At 37.8% G+C, this 27,166-nt stretch overlaps 1 protein-coding gene across 36 annotated transcripts in view; it reads right to left on the bottom strand.

The window, feature by feature from the left end:
• Window positions 1–27,166, bottom strand: part of LOC141164440 (protocadherin gamma-C5-like) — a 533,108-nt gene that overhangs the window by 160,183 nt on the left and 345,759 nt on the right. For 2 of the 36 annotated variants that reach the window (XM_073649685.1, XM_073649702.1), the window contains exon 1: window positions 22,657–25,250. The exons of 30 other annotated variants lie outside the window; for them this stretch is intronic. In XM_073649685.1, coding sequence (XP_073505786.1) covers window positions 22,657–25,098 — 2,442 coding nt within the window. In that variant the 5' untranslated portion in view covers window positions 25,099–25,250. Of the gene's footprint in view, window positions 1–10,635; window positions 13,283–16,605; window positions 19,223–22,656; window positions 25,251–27,166 lie in introns of those variants that run through there. 4 more of the 36 variants (XM_073649684.1, XM_073649698.1, XM_073649673.1 and 1 more) reach the window with 2 other exon arrangements.

The raw sequence follows: 27,166 nt of genomic DNA, 5'->3' as shown, positions 1-27,166 counted from the left end.
TTTGTATCCAGAATGAAGACAAAGACGGGGACAGTGGAAGATAACTGTGGAGATCCTGAGTCTTCTACCTTTATGGTGATTTGTAAAACCTGGATCTGCTCAGAGTCAAAGGATCGCTGAGCATATATATTCCCATCATTAGAATGAATGTACACAAAAGAGGAGACAGAGGAGCCGTCAATCTGACTCTCCACTATGGAGTAAACCAGATCAGAATTAACCCCCTCATCTAGGTCAGTAGCAGATACTGTACATAGAAGTGTCCCGGGGTCACTGTTCTCCTTAATGAAAGCATTATAAGTAGACTGTGTGAACACTGGAGCATTATCATTAATATCTGACACCCCAAGGGTGACGCTTATTTTACTGTATAGAGGAGGAGACCCTAAATCAGAGGCTGTCAGCTCTATGGTGTATTGAGGGGTTTCCTCTCTATCTAGATTACCATCTATGACAAGGGAATATCGGTTTTTAATAGGTCTTATTTTAAATGGAATTTTGGGGGACACATTCAATTTTACTTCACCATTTTTCCCGGAATCCTTGTCTATCACATTGATAAATCCAACAACAGTTCCCACTTGAGCATTTTCTGGGATATTAGTTTTCATTGAGATGAAAGAAATTTCCGGAGGATTATCATTTACATCTTCTATTTCCACCTGAACTAGGCAGTTCCCTATAAGCTTCGGTAATCCTTTGTCAACTGCTCTAATTGCCAATTCATGAAAATTCATGTCCTCAAAGTCGACAGTTCCTACTAGGAGAATTTCTCCACTGTGCTGATTTAAATCAAATATTGCTTTGGCAGATTCAGATGTGTGACTCCCAAAAAAATACTGGATCTCTCTATTTGCGCCGTCATCCTGATCTGTCGCATTTAATGTTAATATCACAGTTTTTAGTGGGAGATTTTCCCTTATGCTGATTTTATAAACCGACTGATTAAAGACTGGAGGATTATCATTAATATCTAATACAACGATTGTTATTCTGCAGGTCCCTGATCTGGCCGGTTCTCCTCCATCAATAGCTGTGAGAATCAGGTTATGTTCTTTTTTTTCTTCTCTATCTAAAACCTTTTCTAGTATCAGCTGAGGGATGAGCGTTCCATCCTTACGATTCTTCACAGACAATGAGAAATAAGGATTTGTATTCAGTGTATACTGACTGACACTATTCACACCGGCATCTAAATCCTGTGCAATTTCTAATTCAAACTGAGCACCAGGACTTGTTAAAACCTCGGTTATTTCAATATCATGGTGATTAACTAAAAATGTGGGAGAATTATCATTAATATCCAGAATCTCTATTTCTAGAGTAAAAAGCTCCACAGGATTCTCAGCCACAACCTCTATCTGCAGTAAACAGCGGGGACTAGATCCACACAGGCTCTCCCTATCAATCCTGTCCTTCACAACCAGCCCTCCATTTGCCTGATTTACACTGAAATATCTTTGGTGTTTCTCAGATCTCAGATGTATCCTGCGCTGAGAGATCTCTGCACGTTTTATCCCCAGATCCTGAGCTACATTTCCTACCAATGTCCCCGGCTCAGACTCCTCAACAATAGAATAACGAAGCTGCCCAGAGACCCAGCCCCAGCTACAAAGGAGAAAGGAGCAGACTACTTGCCATTTCCAGCACTGACAAAAGCCTCTGATGTCCATATCTTATGTGATTGTCTTGATATTTGATGTCATGTAGATCCTGTGTAATCCAAGCTGCATGAAGGTTATTGTATGAAACTACAGTTCCACCCCAAAAGAAATCAGTAAATCCAAGTAAAAATAACATCCGCAGGGCTCTCATCGGAGCAGCAGCTCTTCTTTGTGTGAGAAGAAAGATGGGAGGGTGAATCACTGAGCCAGGGGGAGGAGAGCGCAGGGCTGATTTGAGCACATTTTCTAGTGTAGATGAAAATTCGCAGTGGATGACAAGACTACCCTCTGCTGGACAATGCTATGAATTACTTGTAGTAGAAAAATTGAACAATGAATTAACTACAGAAACACCTACAATACTTAAGTATGCACTTACACTAGTAATAATGAAATACAAATTATAGGACAGTGATCACATATTGCAATGAAAATGTATATTTAAAGAAATGTACATATCTTAACTGATATACATAAAAATGCACCACTACTGCTAATAATAAAAAAATATATCAGATGAGTTGAGTAACACAGAATATCACTTTTTCTATTCATAATTTCATTGTATGGGATACTGAGTCCTTATGCCTATGTAGGATAAATAAAAATGGGTTTTCTTAAAGGGAATCTGTCAGCAGGTGTTTGCTCCCTCATCTGAGAGCAGCATAATGCAGGCAAAGAGAAGCTGAATCCAACAATGTATCACTTAGATTACTGGGTGCAGCCCTTCTCACACAATCAGAACTTTTAGATTTAGCAATGAATCAGAGCTGAGAAAGCTAACCCCGCCCACACCAGGGTCTATATATACTGTATATATATATATATATATATATATATATATATATGTATATATATATATATATATATATATACAATGTCCATAGACAGTGAGGTGCTTATCACAGGAGGGGGCGTGGCTGGACCAGGAGGCACAAGCTGCTGTGTACAAGATAAACTCCTGGTGCTAAAATAATCATTGCAAGCACACAAAAGAGCTTGAGAACAGAGGCATCCCTGAAATCTGTGTTTTAACCCCTACAGCATGCTGTCTTCGCATTACATAAAAAAAATCTGCTGACAGATTCCTTTTAATTTGACAGCCCCTTTAATTTTGCTTGAATTTGTGCATCTTTACTTTTTTATTATAGTTAATCTACGTTTATGGGTTGTTAATTAGGATTATCTAGCTAAGGTAATTCTGCAGGTGTTGAGCGGATCTTTAGAAATTCTAATTTACCAGCTTTATCCAATATTCCTGGGAAATTTGATTTGATGTGAATCGATTGGTGGCAAATCAAAATTGCTCCAAACCCTCCAATTGCTTAAAAAATGCATATGACACTATTGTTTTTTCTTCATGCACATTATATACAATATTTTTTGGCTTTCTCTCCTTATCTCTATGACTAAGTTGTGAGCTGCAATGTCCTCTCATTATGCAGATTCACCACAAAATGCCTCTGCATTTCCTTTGCTTGCTTTTATACAGGCTATTGACATCCATCTTGATTGGCTTTACTATACAATGTGATACGATAGCGTAAATGCATTATGGGAATGCCCGCCCATGGTCATGTGATCTTTCTCTTGCTCATGAGATCTTTTGCAATGTGTTAAATGATGATGGCTGTTATAGGTGATTCATGCCAATTGAACAGAAAATTGTTTGAATTTGCAGGGTTCAACAAACTCCTAAAATTTTAGTACAGTTTAATTCACACATTTCTATATGCTCCATTAAAAAGCTCTGACCTTTCACGCTATAAATTATACCTTACAAATTGGTCATTTTCTAACCATGTAATCACATTGATTAAGGCTGAGTTATGATTTTCACATAATCAAAGGAATACAGGCCACCTGTATATCTAAAATTACACTGCAGCTGAGACAGCCCCACATTGGGTCCACCAGAGGAAACCATTGATTATTGTCAATCTACAGGGAAAAGGCACAATTTCATTTCTAATTACGTCCTAATTGATGCAGATACCATACATATCATCACACAGACTACATCACTGATATATTAAAACAAAAACAGCTTTTTATTTAGACATTATCATTATTGATAAATATATGCCTCTATATTTTTTGTGTCAGTACTGTTTCAGAAATGCTACAATACTATGTATTACAAATGTATTTGCATTGATTGCAGTATATATTACACTGATAGATCTAATTAAACAAGTAAATAAAGTTAGATTGTTATAATAACTTACTATGTTAGACAATTTTCTGGTCCTTAAGTTAGTTCATGGTTACTATACATTTACAATAATATTTTGTGCAAAAAAAAGGCACAGTATTACCATATTGAGCAAGTTTAACTACTTGTGGACCAATAATAAACTTTAAACATCAGGACCGTCCACACTTTACTCTGCAGTGACGTTATAAAATATCAGTACAGAGTAAGCAGCTGGCAGGAGATCGTGCAGCTGTGGAAATGGGGTGCTTCTGTCAATGTTCCCACAGAGAAGATAAACATGGTTCATTGCCATGTGTACCTTCTCCATCGCTATATACACAATGCTGAACAAGCGCTTTTGTATATTTTATTAGGAAGCAAGGACAGTGCTTCCTCCTCCGGATCCAGCAGTCAAGTGATCGCTGGTGGAAGGGAGGGAAGGGAGTAAGATTGCTGCCAGGACCTAGGAGACTCACTCAACTCTTTAGCCCAGGAGGCTGATTTTTTTCTATTACTGGGGCTAATATACCAGCCCCAGTTACAGGAAAAAAACAACAATAAAAAGAATGTATTAATATATTGAAATGCCCCACCAAAGATCTTTTAAGACCTTAAGGGGGCCACATTGTGTGTAATAAACAAAAATATAAAAATTATAATAAAGTAAAAGGGGATGCAATTTAAAATGTTTTTGTGGTCTTTTGTAGTAGTAAAAAAAAGAATATGAAGATAATAAAAAAATTAATCCAATGTGTCTTGAAAAAAAAGTTAAACATTATTTCAATTTCCGAACGAAATTTTTTTTTAGAACACATGTACAATAAAACTTAAAAATGTAATTGGTCAGAAAATGGGGGAAATTATCTGGTAATGAACTTGTTAAAGAAGACCTATCTGGTTGTATAAGAAAAAAAACCCGACAGTAGGTGAAATTGTAAGACTTTTCTTAATTACATGTCATTAGCAACCCAGATGATTTCTTTTAGCATTACAGGGCTGCAGGTTGGCCTTTACTCAACCTCAAAATCTGGTGACATTCATTTCTCTGGAAGAAGCTAATTGTAAGGGTTAAAGTGTTTCTATATAGCTTCTGGATGGTAAATTAGCATCTTATGCTCAGATCTTGCAGGATTTGGCCTGTTTTGATATTTTACTGACTTGCAGGTTCATAGAATACAAAAGGAAAATCAATTAATTTATTTTACTCATAAATTTTCCAAAAGTAAATCAGTAGAGAACAAATCAGGCAAAAAAATTAACTCAACTGCAGCTGAGACCCTATACTTTACCTCAAACTGAGCACTGTTATTTGCTCAGCCGTGTAATATAATGTCCATGTGTATAATGCAAGCCACATAAAGGAGGAGGATATCATTGCTCATAAAAGGTTAATCAGATGGAATCAGCTGCCTGTGAAGGGTTAATCTGAGTCTATCACTACATGCTTAGCCACATCATGCTAAGTAGAAGCCATGACAGGATTGCAATTGCTGTTTCCTGTCTTCCTCTCCTGCTGCTCCATAATACACAGGAATACATCTTACATCTCCTTTTTCCTAATTAAATCCAGTGTGAAGATCAGAGCTTTTTCTTTGTGCAGGAAGATAACTGAATTTCCTCTGTTTGCATGCTCAACACTCCTCATCTGCTGTACACAGCGGCATATCCCACAGAGAAGCATGAAGTCTCACACAACTATCAAATAGTGAGACAGCAGAGAGCCCCAACTACAATCAACTACAGCCTCTCTTAATGGGTCAAAGATATTATTACTAAGTTTGGTAGAGTTATTTTTTTAGTGTATATATTAGAGAAATAATTTATATTTTTGTTCCATTTTATAGCATAAAGATTTTCAGTAGGCAATAGATCCCTTTAAAGCGAAAGCATCATTTTAATTTTTATTTCATAAATCAATAGTACACATAAACTTAACCACTTCGCGCCAGAGCCTGTTTTTGCCTTCGTGACCAGGCCAATTTTTTCAATTCTGACCACTGCCAGTTTATGAAGTAATTACCCTGGAACGCTTCAACGTATTCCCCTGATTCTGAGATTGTTTTTTCGTGACATATTGTACTTCATGATAGTGGTAAAATTTCTTCGATATCACTTGCGTTTATTTGTGAAAAAATCGGAAATTTGGCGAAAATTTTGAAAATTTTGCAATTTTCAAACTTTGAATTTTCATGCCCTTAAATCAGAGAGATATGTCACACAAAATAGTTAATAAATAACATTTCCCACATGTCTACTTTACATCAGCACAATTTTGGAACCCAAATTTTTTTTTGTTAGGGAGCTATAAGGGTTAAAAGTTGACCAGCGATTTCTCATTTTTCCAACAAAATTTACAAAAACATTTTTTTAGGGACCACATCATATTTGAAGTCACTTTGAGGGGTCTTTATGACAGAAAATACCCAAAAGTGACACCATTCTAAAAACTGCTCAAAACCACATTCAAGAACTTTATTAACCCTTCAGGTGCTTCACAGGAATTTTTGGAATGTGGAAGAAAAAAATTAACATTTAACTTTTTTCACAAAAATGTTACTTTAGACCCAATTTTTTTATTTTCACAGGGGTAACATGAAAAAATGGACCCCAAATTTTTTTGTGCAATTTCTCTTGAGCGTGCTGATACCCCATATGTGAGGGAAAACCACTGTTTGGGCGCACGGCAGGGTTCGGAAGGGAAGGAGCGCCATTAGACTTTTTGAATGTAAAATTTGTCTGAATAATTAGCGGACGCCATGTTGCGTTTGGAGAGCTCCTGATGTGCCTAAACAGTGGAAACCCCCCACAAGTGACACCATTTTGGAAACTAGACCCCTTAGGGAACTTATCTAGATGTGTGGTGAGCACCTTGAACCCCAAGGTGCTTCACAGAAGTTTATAATATTGAGCTGTAAAAATAAAATTTTCACATTTTTCCCACAAAACCGTTTTTCATCCCTTAATTTTGCATTATCATAAGGGTAATAGGATAAATTGCACCATGAAATTTGTTATGCAATTTCTCCTGAACACGCTGATACCCCATATGTGGAGGCAAATTACTGTTTGGGTACATGGCAGGGTTTGAAAGGGAAGGAGCGCCATTTGACTTTTTGAATGTAAAATTAGTTTGAATAATTAGTGGACGCCATGTTGCATTTGGGGAGCCCCTAATGTGCCTAAACAGTGGAAACCCCCCACAAGTGCCACCATTTTGGAAACTAGACCCCTTAGGGAACTTATCTAGATGTGTGGTGAGCACCTTGCACCCCCAGCTGCTTCACAGAAGTTTATAATATTGAGCCGTAAAAATAAAATTTTCACATTTTTCCCATAAAAAATGTTTTTCATTCCCTAATTTTGCATTATCATAAGGGTAACAGGATAAATTTCACCATGAAATTTGTTGTACAATTTCTCCTGAGTACGCCGATACCCCATATGTGGGGGAAAACCACTGCTTTGGTGTACGGCAGGGTTCGGAAGAGAAAGAAGCGCTATGTTGGCTGGGATAGGCAGCAGACACCATGTCACATTTGAAGAGTCGCTGACATGCCAAAACAGCAGAAACCCCCACAAGTGACCCCATTTTGTAAACTACACCTCTCAAGGAATTCATCTAGGGAAGTAGTGAGCATTTTTTAATTTTTAAATTTATACCATTGGGCAGTGAAAAAAGCATAATTATATTTTTACCACAAAAAAATGTTTTACCCTCAGATTTTACATTTTCACACAGGGCAATGGGTAAAAATGGTGCCGAAATGTGTCACACAATTTCTTCTAAAAGTGTCAATACCCCATATGTGGCTGTATCGTACCACTTAGCCATACGGTGAGATTTGAGGGGGAAGGAGCGCTATTTGACAATTGGAGAACAAATTATTGTAGAATAGGCATTTGGATTTGGGAGCACAAAATTTTCTGAATTTCTTTTGGGGGGCAAGGACCATTTTGCTTTTCCAGAGCATTTCTGCTACCAGTAACTTGGAAGTCCCTTATATTTTTAACAGATGATGGACCTGAGTGGGGACTAGCTTTTTTTGAGGACTGAGTTGAAGCTTTTATTGGGAACATTTTACGTAACATTTATCCGGCGCTCTAGGCTGAGCACTTACATCGGGGTTTCCATCTAATTTTCCAAGTGATGTAATTCAGATGAAACCCCTGCAGGATCCATTCACTGTAATGAGGCAGCAGAGTTACTCTGGACTCCGTCTGGCCTCTGTTTAGTGGTGTCCTTTTTTTCAGAAGTGCACAAAACTGTGGCCAACCGCACTTTTATGCACGCCTAAAACAAATGACACCGTGGGATCCCAGGCTAGACGGCATCCACAGTGGCCTATATCTGCCTCATTACAGGGAATCTTCCATCATGGGTTCTGGCTGAATCACGTATTTCAGAGATTTACACGGAAACTCTGGTGTAAGTGCTCAGCGCAGAGCACAGGATAAATGTGAGCAGAGCCTTACTGGGATCTTTGGGAGACATAATAAACAAATCAGTAGCAGGTGAATAATATTTGTTTTATTTATTTTTTATGCCGTTCCTAGTGTGATATAACTGATTAGATTACTTTATTCTTCGGGTCGGTGCGATTACAGAGATACCAGATTTATATCGGGTTTTTATGACTGACAGCTGTCACACACTAAAATACGCTTTTTTTGCAAAATCTAGTTTTTGCATCACCATATTTTGAGAGCTATAATTTTTCCATATTTCGGCCGACAGAGTCATGTGACGGCTTGTTTTTTGCGGGACGAGTTGAAATTTTTATTGGAACCATTTTTGGGCACGTGACATTTTTTGATCGCTTTCTATTCCGTTTTTTGGGAGGTAAAGTTAACAAAAACAAACACTTCAGGAATTGTTTTTTGAGTTTTTTTTATGCCGTTCTGCGTGTGGTAAAAGTGATCAGGCAGCGTTATTCTTCGGGTCAGTACGTTTACAGCGATACTACACTTACTGTATTTTTTTTATGTTTTGGCGCTTTTACACAATAAAACAATTTTATAGAAAAAAAAATATTTTTTTTGCATTGCTTTATTCTGAGCGCTATAACTTTTTTATTTTTTGGCTGATGGAGCTGTATGGCGGCTTTTTTTTGCGGAACAAGATGACGTTTTCAGTGGTACCATTTTTATTTCTATTCTGCTTTTTGATCGCATTTTTTTCCACTTTTTGTTTGGCGATATGATGAAAAAGCATATTTTTTTGCTCCGTTTTTTATTTATTTTTATTACGGTGTGCACAGAAGGAGTTAATTAGTGTGACAGTTTTATAGCTCGGGTTGTTTCGGACGCGGCGATACCAAATATGTGTACTTTTTTTGGTTTTGTAATAATTTACGGATTTATTGGTTTAATATTTTATTTATTTATTTTTATTTATTTTGTGATTTTTTTTTTTAATAGTTTAAAAACTTTTTTTTTACTTTTTTTTACATTTTTACTTAGTCCCTGTATGGAACATTAATTTTTATTTTTCTGATCACTGATCTCATGTAATGTAATACACATATATTACATTATATGAGATCTTCACTGACTGTTTCAGTCAGAGTCTCCTGTCTGACTTCAGCTACATACAGGCTGAAGTCAGACAGGAAGGACACCATATATGGCAGAGCTGGAGGCGGTCATGTGACCTCCAGCTGCCATAGCAACCCCAGGTCCTCAAACGAAACGGAGGTCTTCGGAGGTAAGTGGACGACCCCCTCTCTTCCTGCTGTCTCCTATATGCCGCGATCACTAAAGATCACAGCATATAGAAGACAGCAAAGGGTTAACATCACTGGGACCTGATCTAATCAGGTCCCGATGATGTACCCTGTCAGAGCTAACGCTCTGCACCGGAATCGCAGTGCTTGCAGGACCCTGGGGGTCCTGAGCACTGCGAGACCACCCACCGTTTTTAAACGTCGGCACTGCACAGAGCCCGGCAAGCGCCGACGTTTATCTACAGTGGGCGGTCGGGAACCGGTTAAGCAACTTTGTAAAATATCTTATCAGAAAAATCTGCTTCTTTCTCTTCCAATATTGATCAGTTATTATCAAAATTCTCAATTCTGATGTAAAATCTGTGTTCAGTGAAGAGAGACATTCCCATCACTGATATAGGAGATGGCAGATGCTACTGATAAGATTCTATGTAGCCGGAAGGAGGGAAAAGCTAGAGGCAGACAGAATCCCTTTAACATTAAAGTTGGTGTCTGCTTTTCCAATACAAACATATATAAATATACAGACACATATGTATTTCACAATGTAGATTTCACTATCTTAACACAATTACCTTAAAACATCAGCAGTGCATATATCCCTTTACTAAAAATAAGAAAGCACCCTTACCTATAACCAAACAGGCAGTACCTATAATTAAAAAAATTCCTATCTGCTGAGGTCTATACACCCTGAGGAGAATATATCACACCCTTAAGCCAGTTTTTGGGGATACAAAAGTCATAAAACAATGGCTCGTGCTATATTTGTCCAATAATTTTCTAATTATTTTGTGAATATGGTGTGCAGCTATGATACATCATTGTAATAGAAAACCACTCCAGTCATGATAGTGGCTGATACATGTGTATATTTTACAAAAAGAGTACTATGCCATATACTATAATTTACTTATTTAGTTAAGTAACCTAAATGCGGTGGAACAATGAAAAAAAAACGAACCGAATACAAATGTCACAGCAAAAGTAGGCCTTGGGTAAAAACAGAGGGACCAAAGTAAAGTAACATAAGAGAAGGTCATTATCTCACCTTTTTTGTGTCAGTGATTGCATTTGTCACTGTGCTATGGGAGCCTGCAATGGGGTCTTTAACCATAATATTCATTTGAGGAAAATCCAAAGTCCTCATGAAACTGAAATCTTGTTGCTCCAGGGCTGGGGGTAAATTAGTTTGGTAACTCTGCCCCTGGGATCCTGGAGGAGCCATCCTGACCTCCATGTATTTTAAGGTCCCGTCTGTGTTCAGGTACAAAGCCGGCTGATACTGATCTGTGTAGGATTTGGATTGGGATCCACCAAGAATACAGCAACTACTGCTGTAATCATAACTGTCCTTCCTCAGACATTTCACCAATAATATCATGAAGGTGACAAGTGAGACTAAGCTGATGGCCACTAGGGAGACGATTAGATACAGAGTCATATCTGATGGGGGTTTGGAATTGGTCAGGAAGTCTCCAGATTTCGGTCTTTCCAATATAACCTCATCCGCTATACTGACAAGTACAGTCACTGTGGTGGATAATGGAGGAGTCCCCTGATCACTGATAGAAATGACAAGTTGTTGCTCCATGTTCTCAGTCTCCTGTAATCCTCTTACAGTTCTCACCTCTCCTGTGAGTTTAGACACTTGAAATGAGGAATAATTGATGGGGTCAATGAGAGTAAACACCAACCAGGCATTGTGACCAGAGTCCAGATCCACTGCGGATAGTTTAGTCACCAGATATCCAGCACTTGTAGACTTGGGAATCCTCTCTTGGACAATGAGGTCCTCAGAGTGCTCTGGATACAGCAGAGAGGGGGGATTGTCATTTGTATCCAGAATGAAGATAAAGACGGGGACAGTGGAAGATAACTGTGGAGATCCTGAGTCTTCTACCTTTATGGTGATTTGTAAAACCTGGATCTGTTCATAGTCAAAGGATCGCTGAGCATATATATTCCCATCATTAGAATGAATGTACACAAAGGAGGAAACAGAGGAACCGTCAATCTGACTCTCAACTATGGAGTAAACCAGATCAGAATTAACCCCCTCATCTAGGTCAGTAGCAGATACTGTACATAGAAGAGTCCCGGGGTCACTGTTCTCTGTAATGAAAGCATTATACGTAGACTGTGTGAATACTGGAGCATTATCATTAATATCTGACACCCCGAGGGTGACGCTTGTTTTACTGTATAGAGGAGGAGACCCTAAATCAGAGGCTGTCAGCTCTATGATGTATTGAGGGGTTTCCTCTCTGTCCAAATTCCCATCTGTGACTAATGCATAACGATTCTGATTAGATCTGATTTTAAAAGGCACATTTGGTGATAAGCTCAGTTTTATCTCTCCATTCTTTCCAGAATCCTTATCTTTTAAATTAATAAATCCTAAAACGGATCCTATTGGAGCATTTTCTGGAATATCATTAGTCACAATAGAAAATGTAATTTCTGGGCGATTATCATTAACATCTTCCACTTCTACATGAGCTATGCAGCTTCCCTTCAATTTAGGAAATCCTTTGTCTGTACCTAAAATGGGTAATTCATAAAAATTCACCTCCTCAAAATCCACATGTCCATTAACATAAATCTCTCCACTTTGCTTATTCAGTCCAAATAATTTTTTTGCAGATTTGAATATATGATCATCGAAGGCAAATGTAATTTCACCATTTGCTCCGTCATCCTGATCTGTCGCATTTAATGTTAATATCACAGTTTTCAGTGGCAGATTTTCCCTAATGCTGATTTTATAAACCGACTGATTGAAGACTGGAGGATTATCATTAATATCTAATACAGCGATTGTTATTCTGCAGGTCCCTGATCTGGCCGGTTCTCCTCCATCAATAGCTGTGAGAATGAGGTTATGTTCTTGTTTTTCTTCTCTATCTAAAACCTTTTCTAGTATCAGCTGAGGGATGAGCGTTCCATCTTTATGAGTCTTCACAGACAATGAGAAATAAGGATTTGTATTCAGTGTATACTGACTGACACCATTCACACCGACATCTAAATCCTCAGCAATCTCTAATGAAAACCGAGCACCAGGACTTTCCAATAATTCAGTGATATCAATAATGCGATCAATAGATGAGAATGTGGGAGAATTATCATTAATATCCAGAATCTCTATTTCTAGAGTAAAAAGCTCCACAGCATCCTCAGCCACAACCTCTATCTGCAGTAAACAGCGGGGACTAGATCCACACAGGCTCTCCCTATCAATCCTGTCCTTCACAACCAGCCCTCCAATTGCCTGATTTACACTGAAATATCTTAGGTATTTCTCAGATCTCAGATGTATCCTGCGCTGAGAGATCTCTGCACGATTTATCCCCAGATCCTGAGCTACATTTCCTACCAATGTCCCCGGCTCAGACTCCTCAACAATAGAATAACGAAGCTGCCCAGAGACCCAGCCCCAGCTACAAAGGAGAAAGGAGCAGACTACTTGCCATTTCCAGCACTGACAAAAGCCTCTGATGTCCATATCTTATGTGATTGTCTTGATATTTGATGTCATGTAGATCCTGTGTAATCCAATCTGCATGAGGATCATGTATTTATCTGTCCATATTCCCAAAAAGATAATCCATCTGAAGAAAATACAGATCCACACGGCTCTCATCAGAGCAGCAGCTCTTCTTTGTGTGAGAGACGGTGGGAGGGTGAATCACTGAGCCAGGGGGAGGAGAGCGCAGGGCTGACATGAGCACATTCTCTGCTATAGACTAAGGAATATACTGGATGACAAGTCTACCCTCTAGTGGTCATTAGTATGAACTGCAAATCTCATAAAAAAAAAAAATAGATAAAAAAAACAAACTTTTTCTAAAATCGGATGTCAACAGCTTGTTCCTACTTTTGGAATATTTTCTATTTCTTTTTTCTCTCTTTATTGCTATTTTCTCCACAAGTTTTGCTTAATATTTTGATACTGTAACTGGTATTGAGTCAAATCTACCGTGATCTTTGTATCTTCTATATAAGATTGTTTCTTTTGTTCTAAAATTTATTTTCTCTTTTAAAAACTATCTTCATACATTTTAACTTTCCCAACAATTTTCTGACATGTTTCAAATGAAAAAAATTATAATTAGCTGAGCAATCTGGGCTTCCATAACACTTCAGCAAAGCCACAGGCTGATCGCCTCCATGCCACGCCACATTGATGCAGTAATTGATGCAAAAGGAGCCCCAACCAAGTATTGAGGGCATTTACTGAACGTACATTTCAGTAGGCCAACATTTCAGATTTTAAAAACATTTTTCAAGCTGTTGTTATAAAGTATTCTAATTTACTGAGATAATGACTTTTGGGTTTTCATTGGCTGTAAGCCATAATCATCAACATTAACAGAAATAAACACTTGAAATTGATCACTCTATTTGTAATGACTCTATATAATATATGAGTTTCACTTTTTGTATTGAAGAACTGAAATAAATTATCTTCTTGATGATATTCTAATTTTGTGAGAAGCACTTGTATATAGATAATGTAATCACTCTCGTGCTAAACTTGTATATACAGTTGAAACCAGAAGTTTAAATACACTATATAAACAGACACATCTGCATGTTTTTCTCAATATCTGACATGAAATCAGAATAAACCTTTCCCATTTTAGGTCATTTAGGATTACCATAAATTTTAATATTTGCCAAATGCCAGAATAATGAGAGCGAGAGAATGTTTAAGGCATTGAGAAAGACATGCATATGTGTCTTTTTATATAGTGTATGTAAAATTCTGGTTTCAACTGTAGATAAGGATTCATGGCTGTGGCTACATACCATAATGAGATCTGTTATACATGGAGTATAGCTTTGCTCATTTGCTCTTCAATATTGATATATATTTATTCTCAATGACTTTATCCTGTCCATGGAGGAGTCATATGAACGTGAAGAAGCAATGCCCTTTTTATCCGCAATCTCCAATTGAAATATATATGTACTCTTAACATAAGTGTCATCACCACTATAAATGGCAACCACAAGGGACTTATGAATCCCACTGAATCCTGATGATCCCTTTTGACTTATAATGGGACCTTCCAGGTGTAACTTGGACTACATAGCACTACAGATTAATTATCAGTGATGGGAGCCCAGCACATGTATGAATAGAGACTATCATATAAAATATTAATAATAACATTACCATAAGGGTTATTGATGCCTTACTATATTGTATATAGAGTGGAGCTACAAATTATTAACCAAGCTTAAGAAGCCATACATGTTTCTATCTGAGAAAACAAATTAAAGCAGCACTCTGAATTAATCTTCATAAAAGCAGTATACATACTATTTTCTGACCAAATATTTGTTCTATATACTCCCTTGTGAGAACTCATATGACTATATTTTTCAATTTTTTTATCCCTTAAAAGATGAGCACGAATATAAAATCATGTCGGCAGGCAGCTCAGACATACAGTAAGATTTACAGTAAGCTACAATAAGAAAATTGAAGCATGGTACAATGGACACTAGCATTAAGGTGCTAAAATATGTTTTCTTAGTTATTTAAAATACAGAAAAATCCTACATAGGATCCAGATAAGAATAAATTAATCTCACATCCACACATGCACATAAACACATAAAATGCACTTTACTTTTTACAGCAAATGTCAAGAAAAATCACCATCAGAATTGTTACATAGCAATAGAGACAAAAAGGTAAACCCACCATGCAATTTACAGGTCAGTAATTAAGTAGTCTAATCTACCATAAAAAAATAAAAGCTGAAATCTAAAACATTTTCAGCTGTAAATGGACTTTTAAATAAAATTCATTGTGTCTTGTAATGATTGAGGTTAAAGAATGATTCAGAATATAGGTACAACTAAGGATCGCACTCGGCCATGCAAGTCAATGAGTCCATGTAAACCAACGGAGTGCGCTCGGATGGCATCTGAGTTCAGTTCAATTTCCTTGCACTGACAGAATAGAGACGATGGAGACAATTTTGTTCTCCATCTTCTCATCTGAGAAAATCGGATCACACTATTATCAAACTCTAATCAGAGTGTGATTAGTATAATCATCCCGATTCTCTCAGATGAGAGAATCTACAGTGGTCTGCACCTGCCCTAAAGTAATCCTATAGACTATCAACTAAAGTGCATCAGTACAACTAGCAACACAGCTTGGGTTAAAGAGAAAAAAAATATTTTATTTGGCATATTATGATTACTCATTTTATTCTATCTCAACAGGCTGTTTATCACCAATGATGAAGGAGGAAAATGGTCATTCTTCGGGTGAAATAATCTTTTGGTTTGCCCAAAAGATCATTATTCTCAACAGCACAAATTCCTGTGTATACAAGACCTACAATACTAAGACTAATAGCAGTATATGTGCATTGAACGATCGATTATTGATTTGATGCAGTCTGCATGTGTGAACAAATAAGTTGCTGAATGGCATTTGTTTAATGCCGCAAGTTGACAAGTGGAAACAGACTTTTAGATTCCAGAAATGTTGCTACATAACGTTTCCAAATTAAAGTTTTCAAATATTGACCCTGCAAGAAAACAATAATGCAAAAAAAGGCAAAATAAAATTTAAGAAAGGAAAAGAAAACCTGTCTTAAGCACGCCATTCATGGAAATATTACTGTATATAAACTCTCACAAACTGTCATCAACAGCAGAGATAACTAAGTGCAACGTCCACTCACATTGTTGGAATCATTTAAGCAATGTCCTTCTGCAGAGAAATCCTAAACTAGGTCATTTAATTAAGAAAATTCCAAATGCTGCTCAATACTGAAATCTTGTGTCTGTACTGAGGGTAAATTCGTTTGGTAACTCTTGATAAAGGGTTTCAATTTGATTATCAGAATAGCATTGTAAATAATCAGCTGAAAATTAATATCATGACCATGAAAATTATATATTATATAATATGTATATTTTCATTCCCATTTCAGGATTGGTATATACACTAGTCATTGTGCAATTATAAAAAAAAAGTTAAACTTACATTGTTTGCATCATTTAATGAATTCCCCTCTGATGAGGCTTCTTGATATATATCTTTTAATTGGGGAAAATTAATGGGCTGCACAATACTCAAATCTTGTTGCTCCAGGGCTGGGGGTAAATTAGTTTGGTAACTCTGCCCCTGGGATCCTGGAGGAATCATCCTGACCTCCATGTATTTTAAGGTCCCGTCTGTGTTCAGGTACAGAGCCGGCTGATACTGATCTGTGAAGGATTTGGATTGGGATCCACCAAGAATACAGCAACTACTGCTGTAATCATAACTGTCCTTCCTCAGACATTTCACCAATAATATCATGAAGGTGACAAGTGACACTAAGCTGATGGCCACTAGGGAGACGATTAGATACAGAGTCATATCTGATGGGGGTTTGGAATTAGTCAGGAAGTCTCCAGATTTTGGTCTTTCCACTATAACCTCATCCGCTATACTGACAAGTACAGTCACTGTGGTGGATAATGGAGGAGTCCCCTGATCACTGATAGAAATGACAAGTTGTTGCTCCATGTTCTCTGTCTCCTGTAATCCTCTTACAGTTCTCACCTCTCCTGTGAGTTTAGACACTTGAAAGGATGAGTAATTGATGGGGTCAATGAGAGTAAACGCCAACCAGGCATTGTGACCAGAGTCCAGATCCACTGCGGACAGTTTAGTCACCAGATATCCAGCACTTGTAGACTTGGGAATCCTCTCTTGGACAATGAGGTCCTCAGAGTGCTCTGGATACAGCAGAGAGGGGGGATTGTCATTTGTATCCAGAATGAAGATAAAGACGAGGACAGTGGAAGATAACTGTGGAGATCCTGAGTCTTCTACCTTTATGGTGATTTGTAACACCTGGATCTGCTCATAGTCAAAGGATCGCTGAGCATATATATTCCCATCATTAGAATGAATGTACACAAAGGAGGAGACAGAGGAGCCGTCAATCTGACTCTCAACTATGGAGTAAACCAGATCAGAATAAACCCCCTCATCTAGGTCAGTAGCAGATACTGTACATAGAAGAGTCCCGGGGTCACTGTTCTCCTTAATGAAAGCATTATACGTAGACTGTGTGAACACTGGAGCATTATCATTAATATCTGACACCCCGAGGGTGACGCTTGTTTTACTGTATAGAGGAGGAGACCCTAAATCAGAGGCTGTCAGCTCTATGGTGTATTGGGGGGTTTCCTCTCTATCCAAATTCCCGTTTGTGACTAATGCATAACGATTATGATTAGATCTGATTTTAAAAGGCACATTTGGTGATAAGCTCAGTTTTATCTCTCCATTCTTTCCAGAATCCTCATCTTTTACATTAATAAATCCTAAAACGGATCCTATTGGAGCATTTTCTGGAATATAATTAGTCACTGTAGAAAATGTAATTTCTGGTGGATTATCATTAACATCTTCCACTTCTACATGAACTATGCAGTCCCCCTCTAGTTTAGGAAATCCTTTGTCTTTCGCCTTAATAGATAATTCATAATAATTTGATTCTTCAAAATCCACATGTCCATTGACATAAATCTCCCCATTTAGCTCATTTAAAGAAAATATTTCTTTTGCAGATTCGGATGTATGATCATCAAAGGAAAACTGTATTTCACCATTTGCTCCATCATCCTGATCTGTAGCATTTAATGTTAATATCACAGTTTTCAGTGGTAGATTTTCCCTAATGCTGATTTTATAAACCGACTGATTAAAGACTGGAGGATTATCATTAATATCTAATACAACGATTGTTATTCTGCAAGTCCCTGATCTGGCTGGTTCTCCTCCATCAATAGCTGTGAGAATCAGGTTATGTTCTTGCCTTTCTTCTCTATCTAAAACCTTTTCTAGTATCAGCTGAGGGATGAGCGTTCCATCCTTACGATTCTTCACAGACAATGAGAAATAAGGATTTGTATTCAGTGTATACTGACTGACACCATTCACACCGACATCTAAATCCTTTGCTATCTCCAGTGCAAACCGAGCACCGGGACTTGCTAGTAATTCAGTGATCTCTATAATGCGATCAGTAGATGAGAATGTAGGAGAATTATCATTAATATCCAGAATCTCTATTTCTAGAGTAAAAAGCTCCACAGGATTCTCAGCCACAACCTCTATCTGCAGTAAACAGCGGGGACTAGATCCACACAGGCTCTCCCTATCAATCCTGTCCTTCACAACCAGCCCTCCATTTGCCTGATTTACACTGAAATATCTTTGGTGTTTCTCAGATCTCAGATGTATCCTGCGCTGAGAGATCTCTGCACGTTTTATCCCCAGATCCTGAGCTACATTTCCTACCAATGTCCCCGGCTCAGACTCCTCAACAATAGAATAATGAAGCTGCCCAGAGACCCAGCCCCAGCTACAAAGGAGAAAGGAGCAGACTACTTGCCATTTCCAGCACTGACAAAAGCCTCTGATGTCCATATCTTATGTGATTGTCTTGATATTTGATGTCATGCAGATCCTGTGTAATCCAAGCTGCATGAGGATCATGAATTTATCTATCCATATTCCCAAAAAGATAATCCATCTGAAGAAAATACAGATCCACACGGCTCTCATCAGAGCAGCAGCTCTTCTTTGTGTGAGAGACGGTGGGAGGGTGAATCACTGAGCCAGGGGGAGGAGAGCGCAGGGCTGACATGAGCACATTCTCTGCTATAGACTAAAGAATCTACTGGATGACAAGTCTACCCTCTAGTGGTCAATGGATAGAAATGCAGAAAATAAGCAGAACAGATAAAGAATTAGAAACGCTGAAAAATTCTACCCTGGTCTTAAATGACAGAACAGTACTCATTCTGTTGTAAATCAGAAAATCCGAAATTATCCAAGCACGCCAATTATGTAATTAAAGAACCAATATATTTACAACTACCACTGTCTTTACATAATGTATTATAAATATACTGATAGTTTTTGAGTACAGTATATTATTCTGTAAGATACTGATATTTAAGCACTGAGAAATAAAACCCATTATATACAATATTTATACAGGTACAGACTATTGAGTACCACCGCATGAAAGGTCAAGTCACAGTGAGAATAGTGAGACAATTATTCAGAACTTTAAAAGAACAAGAAAAGGCAAAGGTGCGTATGGTAGAGACTAAATTACAAATACACCTTTTATGCGCACATGGAGAACAAGGACTTGGTTGAGTAGCAGAAGCAATGATCCTAGAAGTACAGCTTGGTGGGAAGCTGAGGAAAGTCCCTAGTGGGAATATAGTATGAACAACAGTGGAACAGAGTTACTGGTAGTCCTGATATTACTTTATGTTGGACCATGTCGCCCTGAGCAGTGGTGGACTGCAAGGTGTCAGCCTATTGTGGAAGATTTAGAGAGAATATGCGAATTCTTGCCTAACAGGAGAATCTATAAAGATAGCTGAAGAAGGATTCAGGTGTGATGGATCTGTATCATTGTGAAATTGTATTGAAGAAGTCATGTAAAATGCTGCCACGTGTAACCTTCTACGAGAAATCCTTGTCAATGTCATCTATGAGAACCATCAAGCCTGATACCTGTTACCAGTTATGTCTTTTAAAATACAACCACCTCAGTAAAAGACTTCAGTTGTGAACTTTGATGGTCTCGCCTACTTCCTTGCCAGTCATCCTCATCACATCACTGGCCACTGCCAGTGGCCTCCAAGAAAGCAGTGCAGATAGTGTGAGGGTCGTAATAGTCACCACATCACATTTATCCCTGGTATTTAGAGTGTCCAATCTACACTTGGCCAAAGGAAACCTTACATATACAGGAAGTCATCTTAAAAATAATAGCGTAGAACTATAGAAGAACACGATTGTTGTTTGTGGTCAGTTTATCATCCACATTATGTTCCCTCCATTAGTCATATTATTCTTCCATATATATAGTTTGCAATCAGATTAATCAGGAATACTTTAAATGTATCTCAGTGTATGAAACAAATAAGTTAAAAAAAAGGGTAAAAGCTCATAATACAATGAAAAATCTTGAAATTGAAAAACATAAATAGCATATTAATGCTTTCCTGTATCTTAATATGTCTAAGCTCTAGAGACCATTCCATGTTTTTACCATTTTTGAGTAATAAATTGTTATGTGTACAAATAACAAATTTATGCTACTCATCTTATGATACAAGGAGATTATACCATTCATGGTACTTCCTTGTGAAATAATAAAAGATAATTATTTGGTTTACTTCATAAATAACCTATATTGACATGTAGGAGACACTTGTTCCCTTTGCTCAGGAAAGAAATATCAGGTTCTGCTGGAAAATGAAAACAGCAGCTGGACAATCACTGAGAAGATGTCTTAAGCTACTATATTCAGTGACAATTGATCATAGTCCCTATAGATCTTAGAACATAGAGTGGCTTAACATATCATTACTGAGAGTCCTATCTCAAATGTAGGCAAAGTCTTATGCGTCAAGTACAAGATAAAGAGTTATCCAAGTTAACCATGGTGTATTTCAGTACAAAGTCTTGTACATCTATAAATTCAATGGTCCATTTCAAGAAAATTGTCTATTTTATCCTAATAGACTAAGAAATAATGGGGATGTCTGGGAAGAGGATAGGTCCTCAACATAAGAACAGAGGTGGATAACAACTGGCACCCCCTTAGAAGAGCTGTGTCGTGCTTATTGGAAGTACACAGTCTATGGAGCCAAAACTGTACATCTCCATGCAGTGGGGTAGAAGTAGTTCTCAACTACTGTAGCTCAGCTTCGATTTACTTCAAGATCAACTACTACACAGCCGCCTGAGATGAGTTATTTGGCTGTCTGTGGCACCAAATATCAGTTTATCTCTGGGGGTGTAGGGTGATGGATCCCACTACTCTGATACTGACGACCTATCCAAATGATAGGTCATTAATGTCTCAGTTCTGGTTTTGATGAGGGGGCAGAGTGAAGTGTGAGGCTCCTTATTTATTAAGAGATGCACACCTTTTAATAAACAAGGCACGGTGCAAAGTGGTGTGTGCCTCCGAGTGCACCTCACCACAGTAGAGTAGAGTAGAGTAGCGATGGCCGCAGCTCATCATGAATATGACGAGCGGGGTTCGCCATGCTCTGTCAACTCCTCGCTAGGCCATGGCCCCTCCTCCCACCCCAACTATGCCTACTCTGTTGGAGCTGGCTAAAAACAGCATGAAAACGGCAAGTCACACATGTTTTGCTCGAACTTGCATTGCGCTAAAATTGTGCGACTTTTCAAAGTTTTTTAAGCCACGATTCTAGCAGAAAAGCTTTCATAAATCGGGCTCTGTGGGCCTCATATATCAAAACTGGCAAAAGAGAAAATTTGACTTTGTTGCCCTTATCAACCAACTATAGAGGAGCTTTCATTATTTTTAACAGCTCTGGTAAAATTAAATGTGCATTGTGATTTTGACAAATCTGACTTACTATATTTAAAATATATGCAATCTGGTAACAAATTTCTAAGTAATTATTGCAAGCACTTTAAAAGAACCTGAATCCCTGTAAATTTGCTGGCTAACTTATCATGCCTATGTAAGAATATACTGTAATAATATTACAATAGGGAAGATATATTATACACATTTATAACACACTGGAAATGTGCTGGTTCTTGGTATCAAGTTGAAATAAAGATAATGAAATTTAAATAAGGTAAATAGATTCCGTCTGTAAACCATTTTTTTAAACAGACAATTACTGCCATATAATAAATGAAACTGAATCCTTCAATCTCAATTATTGGCCTAATATTTAAAAGACTATATTGATAATATAACATATTTATTTATCGATGATCCATGCAAAACACATCAAAATAATATAAAAAATATTATCTGGCTTAACTACAACAGGTCAAGAGCAAAACATCTCTTGTTAGAGGTTTACAGTTTGATTACATGAATAACACTGCATCTAAAATTAATATACAGTAATAAGCATGAAGAATATATATTATAGATTTTCTAAATATTCACTTCTATTTCAGGTTTGTTATCAATAATAGGAAACATGATTTTATAATAAAACGTTTTAGACTTACAATATTTGCATCATTTAATGAATTCCTCTCAGATGATACTTCTTGATATATATCCTTTAATTGAGGATAATTTAGAGGCTGCACAATACTGAAATCTTGTTGCTCCAGGGCTGGGGGGAAATTAGTTTGGTAGCTCTGCCCCTGGGATCCTGGGGGAACCATCCTGACCTCCATGTATTTTAAGGTCCCGTCTGTGTTCAGGTACAGAGCCGGCTGATACTGATCTGTGTAGGATTTGGATTGGGATCCACCAAGAATACAGCAACTACTGCTGTAATCATAACTGTCCTTCCTCAGACATTTCACCAATAATATCATGAAGGTGACAAGTGACACTAAGCTGATGGCCACTAGGGAGACGATTAGATACAGAGTCATATCTGATGGGGGTTTGGAATTGGTCAGGAAGTCTCCAGATTTCGGTCTTTCCACTATAACCTCATCCGCTATACTGACAAGTACAGTCACTGTGGTGGATAATGGAGGAGTCCCCTGATCACTGATAGAAATGACAAGTTGTTGCTCCATGTTCTCGGTCTCCTGTAATCCTCTTACAGTTCTCACCTCTCCTGTGAGTTTAGACACTTGAAATAAGGAATAAGTAATGGGGTCAATGAGAGTAAACACCAACCAGGCATTGTGACCAGAGTCCAGATCCACTGCGGACAGTTTTGTCACCAGATATCCAGCACTTATAGACTTGGGGATCCTCTCTTGGACAATGAGGTCCTCAGAGTGCTCTGGATACAGCAGAGAGGGGGGATTATCATTTGTATCCAGAATGAAGATAAAGACGGGGACAGTGGAAGATAACTGTGGAGATCCTGAGTCTTCTACCTTTATGGTGATTTGTAAAACCTGGATCTGCTCATAGTCAAAGGATCGCTGAGCATATATATTCCCATCATTAGAATGAATGTACACAAAGGAGGAGACAGAGGAACCGTCAATCTGACTCTCAACTATGGAGTAAACCAGATCAGAATTAATCCCCTCATCTAGGTCAGTAGCAGATACTGTACATAGAAGAGTCCCAGGGTCACTGTTCTCCTTAATGAAAGCATTATACGTAGACTGTGTGAATACTGGAGCATTATCATTAATATCTGACACCCCGAGGGTGACTCTTGTTTTACTGTATAGAGGAGGAGACCCTAAATCAGAGGCTGTCAGCTCTATGGTGTATTGGGGGGTTTCCTCTCTATCCAGATTCCCATCTGTGACCAATGCATAACGATTCTGATTAGACCTGATTTTCAAAGGCACATTTGGTGATAAGCTCAGTTTTATTTCTCCATTCTTTCCAGAATCCTCATCTTTTACATTAATAAATCCTACAACTGATCCTATAGGAGCATTTTCTGGAATATCATTAGTCACAATGGAAAATGTAATTTCTGGGGGATTATCATTAACATCTTCCACTTCCACATGAACTATGCAGTTTCCCTCTAAAATGGGAATACCTTTGTCTTCTGCCTTAATAGACAATTCATAAAAATTCACCTCTTCAAAATCCACATGCCCATTAATATGAATCTCTCCAGTTTTGTCATTTAAAGCAAATAATCTTTTTGCAGATTTGAATGTATGATCATCAAAGGAAAACTGAATTTCACCATTTGCTCCGTCATCCTGATCTGTCGCATTTAATGTTAATATCACAGTTTTCAGTGGTAGATTTTCCCTAATGCTGATTTTATAAACCGACTGATTGAAGACTGGAGGATTATCATTAATATCTAATACAGCGATTGTTATTCTGCAGGTCCCTGATCTGGCCGGTTCTCCTCCATCAATAGCTGTGAGAATCAGGTTATGTTCTTGTTTTTCTTCTCTATCTAAAACCTTTTCTAGTATCAGCTGAGGGATGAGCGTTCCATCTTTATGAGTCTTCACAGACAATGAGAAATAAGGATTTGTATTCAGTGTATACTGACTGACACCATTCACACTGGCATCTAAATCCTCTGCAATCTCTAATGCAAACCGAGCACCAGGACTTGCTAGTAATTCAGTGACCTTAATAATGCGATCATTAGATGAGAATGTGGGAGAATTATCATTAATATCCAGAATCTCTATTTCTAGAGTAAAAAGCTCCACAGGATTCTCAGCCACAACCTCTATCTGCAGTAAACAGCTGGGACTAGATCCACACAGGCTCTCCCTATCAATCCTGTCCTTCACAACCAGCCCTCCATTTGCCTGATTTACACTGAAATATCTTTGGTATTTCTCAGATCTCAGATGTATCCTGCGCTGAGAGATCTCTGCACGTTTTATCCCCAGATCCTGAGCTACATTTCCTATCAATGTCCCCGGCTCAGACTCCTCAACAATAGAATAACGAAGCTGCCCAGAGACCCAGCCCCAGCTACAAAGGAGAAAGGAGCAGACTACTTGCCATTTCCAGCACTGACAAAAGCCTCTGATGACCATATCTTATGTGATTGTCTTGATATTTGATGTCATGTAGATCCTGTGTAATCCAAGCTGCATGGGGATCATGAATTTATCTATCCATATTCCCAAAAAGATAATCCATCTGAAGAAAATACAGATCCACACGGCTCTCATCAGAGCTGCAGCTCTTCTTTGTGTGAGAGACGGTGGGAGGGTGAATCACTGAGCCAGGGGGAGGAGAGCGCAGGGCTGACATGAGCACATTCTCTGCTATAGACTAAGGAATCTACTGGATGACAAGTCTACCCTCTAGTGGTCAATGGATAGAAATACAGCAAATAAGCAGGACAGAGAAAGAATTAGAAACACTGGAATATTCTATCCTGGTCTTAAATGACAGAACTGTACTCATTCTGGCGTAAATCAGAAAATCTGACATTATGAAAGCACATCAATTTTGTAATGAAACATCCAATATATTTACAGCTACCACTGTCTTTACATAATGTATTATAAATATACTGATAGTTTTTGAGTACAGTATATTATTCTGTTAGATACTGATATTTAAACACTGAGAAATAAAACCCATTATATACAATATTTATACAAGTACAGACAATTGAGTACCACCGCATGAAAGGTCAAGTCACAGTGAGAATAGTGAGACAATTATTCAGAACTTTGAAAGAACAAGAAAAGGCAAAGGTGCGTATGGTAGAGACTAAAATACACTTTTTATGTGCACATGGAGAACAAGTCATTGGTTAAGTGGCAGAAGCAATGATCCTAGAAGTACAGCTTGGTGGGACACTGAGAAAAGTCCCAAACGTTAATATAGTATGAACAACAGTGGAACAGAGTTACTGGTAGTCCTGATATTACTTTAGGTTGGACCATGTCGTCCTGAGCAGTGGTGGACTGCAAGGTGTCAGCCTATTGTGGAAGATTTAGAGAGAATATGTGAATTCTTGCCTAACAGGAGAATCTATAAAGATAGCTGAAGAAGGATTCAGGTGTGATGGATCTGTATCATTGTGATATTGTATTGAAGAAGTCATGTAAAATGCTGCCACGTGTAACTTTCTACGAGAAATCCTTGTCAATGTCATCTATGAGAACCATCAAGCCTGATACCTGTTACCAGTTATGTCTTTTAAAATTCAACCACCTCAGTAAAAGACTTCAGTTGTGAACTTTGATGGTCTCGCCTACTTCCTTGCCAGTCAACCTTACCACGTCACTGGTGGCCCCAAGAAAGCAGAATAGATAGTGTGAGCGTCGTAATAGTCACCACATCACATTTATCACTAGAATGTAGGGTTTCCAATCTGCACTTGGCCAAAGGAAACCTTACATATACAGGAAGTCATCTTAAAAATAATAGAGTAGAACTATTGAAGAACACGATTGTTGTTTGTGGTCAATTTATCATCCACATTATGTTCCCTCCATTAGTCATCTTATATTTCCATACATATAGTTTGCAATCAGATTAATCAGGAATACTTTAAATGTATCTCAGTGTATGAAACAAATAAGTTATAAAAAAGGGTAAAAGCTCATAATACAATGAAAAATCTTGAAATTGAAAAACATAAATAGCATAATAAGCCTTTTCTGTAACCTCATATGTCTAAGATCTAGAGACCATTCCATGTTTTTACCATTTTTGAGTAATAATTATTATATATCCAAATAGCAAATTTATGCTACTCATCTTATGATACAAGGAGATTATACCATTTATGTTACTTTCCTTGTGAAATAATATACGATTATTACTTAGTTTACTTCATAAATAACCTATATTGACATGTAGGAGACACTTGTTACCTTTGCTCAGGAAAGAAATATCAGGTTCTGCTGGAAAATGAAAACAGCAGCTGGACAATGACTGAGAAGATGTCTCAAGCTACTATATTCAGTGACAATTGATGATAGTCCCTATAGATCTTAGAACATAAAGTGGCTTAACATGTTATTACTGAGAGTCCTATCTCAAATGTAGGCAAAGTCTTATGCGTCAAGTACAAGATAAGAAGTTATCCAAGTTAACCATGGTGTATTTCAGTACAAAGTCTTGTACATCTATAAATTCAAT

The sequence above is a fragment of the Phyllobates terribilis genome, unplaced genomic scaffold (genome assembly GCF_046119375.1).
Source record: "Phyllobates terribilis strain yellow unplaced genomic scaffold, ASM4611937v1 Scaffold_10__3_contigs__length_209671492, whole genome shotgun sequence".
Classification (NCBI taxonomy): Eukaryota; Metazoa; Chordata; class Amphibia; order Anura; family Dendrobatidae; genus Phyllobates; species Phyllobates terribilis.
The sequence above is the reverse complement of the archived record's forward strand: the minus strand, read 5'-3'. Positions and strand labels throughout refer to the sequence as shown.